Below are 13,140 nucleotides of genomic sequence, written 5' to 3' on the forward strand. Positions count from 1 at the left end.
CGAGTTACTCAGCTTTTGCTGAGCATATCTCTATCACCATTTATAGTGCTTTCATATGTTAAGTTTTTTACCTGGTTATGTGGATGACAATGGTGATTTCATATATGGCTATATTCTATTGTGTAATTTTATTGTGTGCATTGACCGCACTGATTTTCTTGACTTTGTACTGGAAGTCTCTGGTCTAGACTCTGGTCAAGACACTGGGATAAATTACAGATTATTTTTTGCAGCCACAGCATCTTGAATCAGAGAGGGAGACTGATGTCATAAGCAAATTTCCAGAAATCCACCCTGTTAGCTGTTCAGCGTTAGCTGTTCAGAGTGAACACTTAAATTCCCTTTGGAGTTTAGATATTTGAGATCCCTCTGGCATATAGGAAACTAATAAAGGGGTTCACTGGATCTCTAGTTCATAGGAGTAATCTGCTTTCCATCCCAGTTATAGGTGTAATCTGATCTGCTTTAGCACAACAGCTGGAAGATTCTGAACTTGCTTAGCGCTCACCTCCTACTGGCAGCAAGCGTAAACTACCTGTATGTAATTTTATCTAAATTAAAGTGTTGCTAAAGTCAGATTTTTTTTTAATTGAAATAAGAAACATGTTATACTTACCTGCTCTGTGCAGTGGTATTGCACAGCGTAGCCCCGATCCTCCTCTTCTCGGGTCCCCGAAGGCGATCTTGGCGCCATCTCTTCCTTTTATGATCACCATACCCAGCCGCTTGCTATGGGGAGAAACGTAGTTTGCGCGCTCCCGTCTTGTGTGTTTATGGAGCCGCGCTCCATAGACATACACAGTGGGACTTAGGCCTGTCCCCCACTTCCTCTTTGATTGACAGCAGCAAGAGCCAATGGCTCTCGAATGCTGTGTGAAGAGGAAGTAAGATGAGAATAGATGCAGCAATGCACAGTGCTCCTCTTTCTTACTACTCACACAGGGGAAGGGGGGCACAGGAAAATTAAAAAGTTTTTTCCTTAATGCAAACAATGCATTAAGGTAAAAAATGTTTTTAGGTTTAGTAACATTTTAAGTGAAATATATTTAAAATTGTTATGTTATAAAGCAGATTGCCAATATTTTTTAAATATCTTCTCTGTCCCACTTTAAAAAAGGTGCCAATAGCTGGTCCCTTTAAAGCGGGGTTCCACCCAAATTTTGAACAATATCTGTATGTATTCTCTTCCTTGCCTAGATGCTGACATGCCGTTTAAAAAAATTTAAATTGCGGTAATTACCTTTTATTTTTCTATTCTTCTTTGCACTTCCTGGTTCTCCTCCCGTGGGAGTAGGCATGTTTCTAGCCTCTCCCAGACTCCTGGGAGCTAGTCTCAGGCTTCCCAGGATGCCACTGAGCATGTGCGGGAATGAGCGGTAAATGCTGGGAGCACAGCATTCACCACATCCAGGAAATAAATGCTTGTGGGCTTCAAATGCCCACAATGAAGATGGAAACCGCCTGCAGTGAATAATATAAGTTATTCTTTCCAACGAAATCTGACACAGGCGGACATATTACACACAATATGTCTGTATGTAATGCTGAGAAGAAAAGTTTGTGAATGAACTCAAAAAAAAAAAAAACGATAGATAGGTGGACCCCCGCTTTAAGTGCCTGCATAATGCATGTGAAAGTCTACATAGTGATTCTGCATCCCTGGAATTCTAAACCCACCGGATGCATCTTATTCTGGGCTCAACACAAATAGGCAGTCTCACTAACTAATGTTAAGGTGCATTCACACAGAAGTGACCAATCTGGCATTTTGTTTCTTATTCAAGTCAACAAATTTCAGACCTTCAAAAACGCACAACCAAAAGTAAAAGTCAGCTCATTGTAATGCCATACTGCATTTGATTTAAATCTCATACTGCATGAATAAGCACTGACTAGTAGTTAGCAAAGAGAGAAAATGTGTTGCTTAATCTAAAATCATAGCAAACATGTCTAACTTATGTGTACCACTGCCTTGCTCAATGAAACCATTGATAAATCCCTGTCTCTGTTAACAAGAGGTGACTGGCAATAATATTTTCTTTCCTTTCGTAGGGCCAGATTCCACATGATGTTTTACGATTCCGACTAGCCAGGATATCAAATAGATATAAAATACATTTTTAACATAAGTAAAAAATAATAATTTATTGTAATATGTTTATAAAAAAACACACATTTAAAAATGATAAATACAGACTGAATATAGGAATGTGTCATTTACACTTACAATAGTCTAATATAAACCCTTACAAAATAAAAGTTTTCAGAAGCCTAGTTTTAGAAAGCAGTCCATGCCCTAATTAAAAGATATTTCTATTATTCTGGACTCTTTCACAGTTACTTGACATCCCACCAAGTACAACTTGCAATGCCACTTGATTGACTGCATATATGAACCTTGCTGACTTTTGGTAAATAGGAAAACCTGTTGTAAGAAAAATATGCCATTCCTAAAAATGTACCTGGCTGTCATGCTTTCCCTTCCTTTAGTACTTTGCATCAATAAGGTTCAACAGATATTCGGATAAGGACTTTTGACTTTCATTATTTGCATACAGGCTCCAAGTCACTGACTGTGAAATAATTATTTTTAGTGGGCCAGCATGGACGGCAAAAATGACAGCCCCTACATTTTGCAGCACTTAAGGAAAAGAAACATACATTTCAAAATGAAATGATGCTCATTCATTCGATTTTACCAAACGTGAAGTTTCCCTCCTAGCAAGATAAATATTGGAAACTATAGCAGAAACATCCGTGGATAGAGGGGAATATTCATACTTCATTCGCTTTCAAATTAATGAATCAAACTAAATGATTGGCAACAGCCCCCCTTTGGTTTTCAGTTTTCCTGAACAGCTTCCATAGGCTTTTTTACGAGTCCCCTTCACTCATAATGCTAGTTACCCACTGTTGCCCCAGGGTGCAGATAGTCATTTAACAGGTCATTTAAAGATTTATTAATTACATGGCATAGAAAATGTATGGATATATGTATACAGATGTTTCCGCTGTATGCCATTCATTTTTTAAATCAAGCTTTGATATGTCCCCAGCAGCTTTTTTGGTTTTTAATAAGGTTAATGTTAAACATTGAGTAACAAGGAATACATGAGTTGAAACTTCTATCTATGTGATCTTCTTTTTTATTACAAAAACATGAACTATCTTAAGATTTCACAATAGAACTTATTGCAGTGGGAGTAGCCTTGTTGGACTTCGCTTGAGGTACCTTTTTCACATTTTTCTTTTTGTTTTGATTATTCTTCTGCTTTCTCTGTTTATTCTTGCCAGCTTCCTTTTTGGTGTTGGTTGCTTTCTTGCTGTTTATTTGGGTTTTGGTTCTTCTATCAATGGCTTTAACAGCTTTTATTACCCAAGGCATGCTGGGATCTGCACATAACACTTTACCTTTTCTTGTTACAAACCTAGAGAAAACAACCAAGAAAGATATATAAGGAGGTGACGTCAGGTAGTGTGAATTCCTAAGAAAAAGAGTCATCTGTACTTAGTTCCATTCTATGTATAGCTACTGTATATTAATCACAATCATTAAATTACCCCTGTGTTCAAATTTAAAAGTGTTCTGACAGGTTTGAGCTTTGCTGTAAAATGGCAGATCATAGGAATAAAATACTCTTCAGATTCTCCTGAATGTATGTGCCAAATCACCTAATTTTCAGAGAGCCACTATTCATATACAGTATTACTGAAAATTATAGTCTATAATATTCTTTGCAGAACCAGCAATTTGGCATGGACATATACATAGGAATCGGAGAATTAAAAAAATCCAGTCTTGTCCAATTGTTATTGCTGCCTTCACCCTTTTAGAAACTCAGTTCATGACATGTTTAAAAGTTATAAAAATTACTAACATTCCAGAGATAATATTGATGTGTGGGAAAAAAACTTAATGATCAGTTCTCAAAGGACTGAGAACGCAAGCCACACTGCTCTGCTCACGTAGACCACCCACCGACATGCAAAATTAAGTAACAAATATTGCTTAGTTTTTGTGAGTGGGATTATCAAACCTGACTTAGCATGTCCATCTTTTAATTATGAAGATGTCCAAGAAAAAAATGGGCTAAACCATGTGTAAAAATACAAAACCTATAGCCATTTTTTTTTTTCTTTTTCAGTTTTGAATAGAGTAAAGAAGGGTTGCATCCCCTGTCAGTTTACTTTTTGCTGTCTATGGCCCATTGTGGAGATTTCCCTTCATGTTCTGTGCCAGAGATATAACAGGAAGTGAGAGGAAATCTCTGCAGTTAGGGGAATTCCCCTCTAGAACAAATGTTGCTGGAACAAATGCCATTTCTCATCACCTCCTGTTCTGGTGACAGCTGTAAAATTTTGGTTTTCCCAGTGTGATAATGGTCTTCAGGGCAATCATAGAAGATAAATATACCTAACAGGGACACAGAGAGCAATACAAACTTGACAGGGGTTTTAATCCTTCCACTCTATCCAAAACTTAAAAAAAAGGATTTATTTATTCCAAGGGTCTCCAAACTTTCTAAACAAAAGGCTGGTTTACTGTCCTTCCAACTTTGGGGGGCCGGAGTGGCCAGTGGAAGTAGAAAATGCCCCAGCGTCAGTAGGATAAAAAAAAAAAGTGCCTAGAAGGAGGAATAATGCCCCATCACTGGTATTAGTGGGAGGAATAGTGCCCCTTTGCTGGTGTCATTGGGAGGAATAGTGTCCCATCACTGGTGTCATTGGGAGGAATAGTGCCCCATCTCTAGTGTCAGTGGAGGAAAAATGGCCCATTGTTGGTGTTGATAAGAGGAATGGTTCCCCACTGTTGGTGTCAGTGCTAGGAATGGTTCCCCACTGTTGGTGTCAGTGCGAGGAATTGTTCCCCACTTTTGGTGTCAGTGCAAGGAATGTTTCCCCACTTTTGGTGTCAGTACGAGGAATGGTTCCCCACTGCTGGTGTCAGTGAGAGTAATAGTTCCCCACTGTTGGTGTCAGTGCGAGGAATGGTTCCCCGCTGTTGGTGTCAGTGAGAGGAATGTTTCCCCACTGTTGGTGCCAGTGAGAGGAATGGTTCCCCACTGTTGGTGTCAATGGAAGGAATGGTGCCCCCTTGTTGATGGCAGTGGGAGGGATAGTGGCCAGAGGACCAGATAAAGGCAAGCTAAGGATCGCATTCGGCCCACAGGCCACAGTTTGAAGGTCACTGGTCTATACCAAAACTTTAAGTCTAGTCCATCATTTTTCCACTTTGTAAAAGTTGTTGGAGCTATACATTATTATACTTACAAAACTGCTTTCATCGGAATAGTTTGATTGGTGTAACTCCTCAGCTGGTTAAGGCGAACTTCCTTCTGTTGATAATCAAGACAGGTATTCTTGTCTAGAACTTCAATTCCAAGTCCTAAACAAAGAAATAAAACATTACAATTTACTGTTTTAGTTATAATGTAGATATCAATAGCATTTTCTGTCTTCTACAGGTTTAATAGACATTAGATGGTTACGGCCCAATCCTTTCAAAATCAATAGGATCAGCAGTGTTTAAAATGAAGAGTATAGCAAACCTCACTGGATTCTTTCTCCTCTTGAAGCAAAAAGGGTGCAGGTCTGTGTACATGTCAGGAAGGAATGGATAGAAATACAATCCTTTGGAAGATAAGGAAGCTCCCATATAAGTATCTAATCTGTCCATTGAGCAGTTTGCCTGGAGTTCTGGTTTAACTGACAGAAATCAACATTGACCAACCTGGCCAACCTCTTCACCTCTGAGAATGTTTGGCCAGTGAATGGGTTGAGGGTTGAGGATGGCATATAGACATAAGATCACTACTCAATCTGACTGTAACTGGCTAGATCAAGAGTGCATTCTTTTATGCCTGTAGGTAGCTTAAAGGGTTGGTTAACGTTTCCTGCACAAAATCCCCCATGAATTCCAGCGTCCCCAGATCATTAACCAGTGCCTATCTTTTTGAAAGGTGCTCCTTTTCCTCTCCATTATTATTGGCCTCCAGGCAGCCAAACCCCCTTTGTCCCGCCTAAACGGCAGGACAGGCTGGAGCATGAAATGCACCCCCAGTGGGCGCTATGGTTCACTCAAACTGCGTACATGTGCAGTGCGCCCTCTCCCTCTATAACACTGAGCACAGCAGCTGCTGCTAAAAGGAGAGAGAGCACACCACACATGCGAGCCAAAGCACCCACTGGGATGCACGTCTAACTTCCAGCCAGTCCTGTTTAGAAAAAATTGAGAAAATTTAGCTTATTTTTCTATATAGGTCATGTACAGAATTAGAGTGTAAAAGCTGATTAGTGGTATGTAATAAGCTGGGGACATTGAAGTGTAACAGACAGCAATTTTAAAGTGACACTAAACTATATCCTTTTTCCCCAAAAATAATCCATACGCATCCACTACTTAATGGCCCTACAATCCATTTTTCCCAAACCTTTCCTTTTCCTCACTCACTTCCGTTCAAAAGTGCATGTTAGATGAGGGTACATGCACTGCTCTATACACACTAAATCCCATAGTCCATGGTCCCTAGTCCACCTCGGGAACGAGCAAGAGAAAATTCGTATCGCAGCAAAAAAATAAATAAAACGGATAAAAGGCATTTGAAGATTTAGAGGAGGCCGAGAGCAATAGAAGAACTTTTTGAGTTAAGAATATGTACTTGAATATCATTTTTATTTTTTAAACCAAAGTTTAGTGTCATTTAAACTAAAAGCCCTGAGAGAAGACCAATAGATCATATTAAGAATCTAGAGTTGCTCTTTGAACATTAGAATTCTTTACAAATTTATATAAAATGTTGAAACATTCTGCCAGTTATAACCACACCCGGTAAAAACAATACATATGTGAACTTACTTACAAACTTTTTTTTAGCACTTTCTCCATCAATATTTCACAGTTCTTGCAGACACATCAGACACGTGTACGTTCTTCACCACAAATGGTATTTGATACTGCACCAGAGCGACATGTGACTAGGTGCAAGCTGCTAAACGTTCACATTTGTGTGGTCGCAGTATTCATTTCAGAAGACTTTAATTTTTGTATGGGGGTTCTAGCCACCTTCAGTCAACTGTACAAAATCCCACATGTGCCATTTTATAAACGCAATGGGCTTTCCAAGTCAGCTAACAATGAACAGCAACAATACATTTTTTGCTTAAGCTCATACTTCATCTTCAAAGATAAATGTTATTCATTTAGGTTTAGTACATATTCATTTCTCTTTTTACATCGTGGAATTTTTATGTGTACGAATTGAGTTAAAAATAGGGTGTTAGTAGTATCAAAATGTCATATGATTATTTGTGGTCCCGTGGAGACCATAGGCTGCTGCAGAATGTTGTTCTTCCCACTATGTTCCCCACTTTACTTAAAACTTACCTTAAAGCGGTATTAAACCCAAAATCAAACATTTAGTATAATGCAGCCTACTAATTCTTATGCCGCGTACACACAGTCGGACTTTTTGGCTACAAAAGTCCGACAGCCCGTCCGACAGATTTTCGACTTTTGGCGTACTTGCGGCGGACTTTCAAAAGAACGGACTTAACTACATATGATCACACAAAAGTCCGACGGATTCGTACGTGATGACGTACGGCTGGACTAAAATGAGGAAGTTGATAGCCAGTAGCCAATAGCTGCCCTAGAGTGGGTTTTTGTCCGTCGGACTAGCATACAGACGAGCGGATTTCTGGGTCCGGTGGAGTTACGACGTAAAGATTTGAAGCATGTTCCAAATCTAAAGTCCGTCAGATTTGCAAATGGAAAAGTCCGCTCAGCCCGGGTTCACACCTATGCGAATTAGATGTGTGTTTCCGCACATCTAATTCGCATAGTAGGAGAATGTGACTGGCTTCCTATGGAGCCGGTTCACATATCTCCGGGGCGGCTGCGGTGCGCACTGCACAAAAATGCTGTGCGTCTTTGGCTGCGTTTCAGGGCCGAATTCAGGCATAGAATCGGCCCTGATTCGTCCCTGAAACGGTGAACAGGGATGCACAGCGCTCCTGTGCGGTCTGCAGCGCATTATAGTGTGAACCCGGGCTGAAGGTCCGGTGAAGCCCACACACGATCGGATTGTCCACCGGATTTGGTCCGTCGGTGTCCGCCGGACCAGTCCAGTCGAAAATACCGACCGTGTGTACGCGGCATTAGATGTGATGGCTGTATTAGGTTTTTTTTTTAGACTTTCTTTCCTCTGTTTTCATCTGGTGATCCAACCAGCAAGCCTGCTGTTTTTCCAAACAACAAGCTCTCTTCTAGATGTATCAGTTTACAGGAATAGGACAAACCATTTAACACTGGCATTGCTTACAATGATTAGCTTTTATTTACTTATCCCAAAAGAAAAAAAAAACCCTGTTTGCTGTAGCAGAGTATACAGTGTTATCTGAAGTTTGGCTTCAATTTGTTAGTGTATTTAAATCTGATAGTATATCTAACGCCTCCCCCTTCCAAAGAATCCTTCCAAAGTCTGCTGTGCCCCCTGTGCTTAGTCATTCAGTGTGGAGGCACTCTAATACAGGATGTGTACTACTGGCCAGATCACCAGGTGAAAACAAAGGGAAAAAGCCTAAAAGAAGAAAACGAATGCAGCCTCCACATCTAAGGATTGGCAAGCTGCAATATATTACACTTTTGGTATTGGATTTAGTACTGTTTTAATTTTACTGTGAAGTACTTAGGCTTTCAAGCTATTAAAAAGCTAATTGTGTTTTTGGCAGGTGGAATTTTGCTATGCGGTATTGAGATCTGCTAGCTGAACAACTGCAAATGAATCTGTTATTAAGTTAGTGAATGTGCCAGCTGAAACCTGTCATATTTACAAATTTGTCTAATACTTTGGCTATACTGTATATGAATAATCCTACACCCCTTTTACCAGGCCGAAATAACACTTGGTTGTTGATTGGATGCTAGGGGCAATTACCAGTGGAATTTCAAAGCATGTTTTTAGATTTTAATAGACTGATAAAAGTTGACTCCTGTCAGGTTTTTATTGGTGAATGTGTCCTCACTGGAGAAACTTTCTGGCCCCACTGATAAATTGTAACAATTATCTAAGGGGATTTTCTGAATTTATATGTTTTATATATGGAATAATGATATTATTACAATACATAACATTACAATATAAAAGTGATATTGTACTGTAGTTTTCCCTTTTCTTAGCAATAATAACTGGAGAGTAGATTAACCCTTGATGACATAGTAAGGCTTCGTTTATATGGGCAGTTGGGGGGTAGGGGGGGTAAATATGTGCGTTGAGGTTAAATTAAGTATTCACCACGCTGGTCTCAGGTGACAAAAGGTGAATTCTGGTTGGTTGCTGTCGATTAGTGTACTTATCACTTAAAGATGAACTCCAGGTACACATGTATAAATGCATGACTTAAATACATATAGGTAGGTAGCTGTGTTACCTGCCAAAAAATGTGTATTTCTATCCACCCAGTCTTAAAATTTACACAACTCTGCCACACATTAAGCCCTGTCTGGCAGGGAGGGAGATCTGCTTTTTCTCTGCTGTAATTAAGTAACTTTCACAGGTTCACACAGCCCTTGTCTATGACTGGACGGTGAAAGGAGAAGCAGGTGATTGATAAGCTGGTCTCTGTCCCACTGTGATTTCCTCTTCCTCTTTTTTTTTTTTTTCCATAAATGATTTCCTCTTAAGGCTACTTTCACACCAGGGCAGGGGGGCGTTAGCAGCAAAGCGTCGCTAATTTTAGTGGCGCTTTACTGCAGTTATAATGGCGCTTTTCGGCCACTAGTGGGGTGCTTTTAACCCCCGCTAGCAGACGAAAAAAGGGTTAAAAGCACCACTGCCGAAACGCTTTGCAGGCGCTTCGGTAGCGGTGCCTATTGATTTCAATGGCAGGGGCGGTAGAGGAGTGGTGTATTCACCGCTCTCGCACCGCCTGAAAGATGCTGCTTGCAGGACTTTTTTTCCCGTCCTGCAAGCTATTTTTAGCTCAAAAACGCCCAAAAAGCGCCCCAATGTGAAAGGGGTCTTACTGATTGGCTTCTTGTACTACCTTCTCTCAGCCTCCGGTCTGCTTTACAATGGCTTGCATGAGGCTAATGCCAAATCAGAATCAGGTATTTACAGTACACAACTTGCATTAAAAAAAAAAAAAACGTAGGATGTATTGATTAACACAAAATGGCAATACATTATATCTGCCTGAAGTTCAGCTTTTTTATTGAATAAGGGTGTTATTCCCTGAAGATATATAGATAATGTCAGCAAAGGCTGTTTTCAAGTTGTTTGCTTCAAGTTTCTTTGATGATCCCTAGAGTTAAGCTGGATACACATGGATTGAAATTCGGGCGGTTCAGTGGAAATTAGACAAATTTCAATTTGTGTGTAGTCCTCTCTGTTCAACAGAAGCCGATCGTTAAACTGGCATCTGTCAAACAGTCCTGCTGGAAAACCAGTATTCAATCAGCCTGGGTGGGGGGTCCCGCTGTCAGAATACAATAGCGCAGCGGGGGAGAGCCATACATATACATCACTTGTGTGGATGCAGGAATCTGTAAGGTTTTTTTTTATTCACCCCACTGGTTGAACAAAAGAAAAATTGACATTGTGTAGCCAACTTTAATATGACCACTTGACCAAGTGTTCAATAAACGAAATAGTGATATAGTTGCAGTGCTATTCTGAAACAGCATGACAGTTGCAAAAACATGAAGTACAATTTAAAAGAAGATCCAGGATACAATTTGAAGGTTTTGTTGAGTCATAAGTCAGACCAAGAGTCAGTTCCTCAACACATGTCTTCATTACTGAATCACATCCCCGTGACTCCCCAGTCAAGACAGAGAAATTTAAGAAAGGGAATCCTGTATAAGTGTGCAAGCCCTGACATGTCACGAAAGCCATCAGTGATTTCATTGTAGACATTGACAAGTAGTCTCATAAATCTTGAGTAAGCTATCTGCTTTCATGGGGCTACTGTGTGATTCATGTCTACCTCACCTGGTGTTTTCTACAATCATCATTCTGAATGTATAAATGAATTAAACTCGCAACAACACCTGTGTGGAACATCAGAAGTATGGCAAGGGACTACTAGATGTCTGCTTAAAAAAGTCTTGTGATAGTTCATATGAGCAATAGTCATGGGATCAATAGGCAATTTCACTCTTATTTCACTCTGAGATATGATATTGGCAGTATTTAGTTATGACCTTTCTTTAAAAATAAACTTCAGAAAAACTTGATCATTTTTTAGTTCCAGTGACCTAAAAGAAACAATTTAAGACCCCCTTCACACTGAGGCGCTTTTTAGGCGCTTTGGTGCTAAAAAAAAAAAAAAGCGCCTGAAAAGCTCACAAAAACCTATTTCCATTAGGATGAATGAATGGTTTCACACTGGGGCGGTGCGCTGGCGGGGCGGTAAAAAGTCCTGCAAGCAGTAACTTTGGAGCACATTTGGAACGCTTAAAAAAGCACCTCAAAAACGCCCCTGTCCATTGAAATGAACGGGAAGCACCTTAAACGTGGCGCAAAATGGTTCTTTTGAGTCATGTGACCATAAAAAAAGCGTTCTGCTAACGCCGCTAAAGTCCTGCAAAAAAGCCTGACGTTTTACGGGTAGTTTGAACGCCTCCGTGTGAAAGGGGTCTAAATAGACTTACAGTCATTTTTTTTTTTTTGGATAGCATGGGCAAGGGTTAAAGCCATTCAGTCAGGCTTTAATCCTCTATCTCTTTTCATTGGTCAGATTTCCCCTTACTTCTTTTCTTCATAAACATCATCTTCAGTTAAAAAAGTGAGACTGAAGGATCACCTGATTCCCCCATCCATGCTAAACAGCATGACTGTGTGAATACCAGAACAGTGATGCCATCTGATTGGATGCAGTCACCATATGCCCAATAGTTTTCCACCAGTTTGATTTTTCAATTGAAGTTTGTTGGTTGGTGCTGACAGGGCAACCAACAACTGGAATGTTGGTCAATTCAGCTGGAAATTCTAGCAATGCATAGCCAGCTTAAAGCCCTTCCACTGGAGACACACAAACCAAAGAAACCTGGAAAGGTTATATCCCTTCCTTCGCTTTACGGAAAAAAGGATTTTTATCACTGTCACTCTGTGTTCCTGCTGAAGGGATGTTCCTCTACCTCTTACCAAGCCCAAAAAAGTGGTTCCAGTGCAAGCGCCATCTTTTTGAACACGAGTGGAAATCTCTCCAAAGGAGACAGTTGTCAATGAAACAAGTCACTATTGGAAAATTCCCTCTATATTCCTATTCTGATGACAACTTGGATTTTTGAATCTTCTCTCACATCCAGTCCTGGTGACAATGGTCATCAGGGCAATTAGAGAGAGTGCTCAGCAGAAATATAGACAAATAAAAATGGACTAACCCTTCACTAATCTATCCACAAAAAAATGTTTGATACACTTAAACACTTTAGCACTCATTTAAAATCTGCTACATTGTTCATAAAATATAACTAAATGCATATTTTTTTGTTGTAAACAAACAATTCTGTGAGTATAGTTTCTTATTTAAGTAGAACTTACCTTTACCAATATTAGAACAGAGACATATTCCCAACAAAATAAGCGGTGTAATATAGATAATATTCATGTTCAGCCTGATGTGGAGAGGGCTAGAAGAACTCTGGAGGGAGTCTGGCATTCAAATGTACAGAAAGGTGAATGGGCTGACTATAAACTGAGAGGTGGTAGGTGGAAATTTACACTTCCTTCTGGTGGGCATCAACACTCCCCCTGATCTGAAGCCCCCTCTAAAGTGGAATGTTTCAGAGCAGTGGACAAGTACATATATGGTAACGGAAACCTCAAACCTCTAAGCCTCCGTTATAGTGGAAAGTTACAGGTTCTCATTCTTTCATCTTGGTTCTGGTTTGGTCTTCCTGTGAGAGTACAATAGAAAGTATGAGTAGTTTATGTATGTTAACCACTGCTTAAGATAGAAAGTAATGTTTGTATTTAGCATCACAGCTATAAAAAAAAATATAATGATCTAACTAACTCAAAATAAATATAAACTATATCATCTTTTCCAGGATGGCCTGACATTCTGTGTTTTCACAGTTCATATTAATGATGAACTAAGAATTTAGTTACAGAGACTTTAAGGCTGGGTTCACAT

At 39.8% G+C, this 13,140-nt stretch overlaps 1 protein-coding gene across 1 annotated transcript; it reads right to left on the reverse strand.

The window, feature by feature from the left end:
* Nucleotides 1-2,936: 2,936 nt before the first annotated feature.
* On the reverse strand, nucleotides 2,937-12,799 carry LOC141139414 (lymphotactin-like). Its single transcript, XM_073625474.1, has 3 exons — nucleotides 12,546-12,799; nucleotides 5,272-5,386; nucleotides 2,937-3,428 (listed from the first exon to the last, which is right to left on the reverse strand). Exons 1-3 carry the CDS (start codon nucleotides 12,661-12,663, stop codon nucleotides 3,170-3,172), a joined length of 492 nt encoding a protein of 163 aa, XP_073481575.1. The 5' UTR covers nucleotides 12,664-12,799; the 3' UTR covers nucleotides 2,937-3,169.
* Nucleotides 12,800-13,140: the final 341 nt, after the last annotated feature.

Source organism: Aquarana catesbeiana, linkage group LG04, assembly GCF_042186555.1.
Source record: "Aquarana catesbeiana isolate 2022-GZ linkage group LG04, ASM4218655v1, whole genome shotgun sequence".
Taxonomy (NCBI): Eukaryota; Metazoa; Chordata; class Amphibia; order Anura; family Ranidae; genus Aquarana; species Aquarana catesbeiana.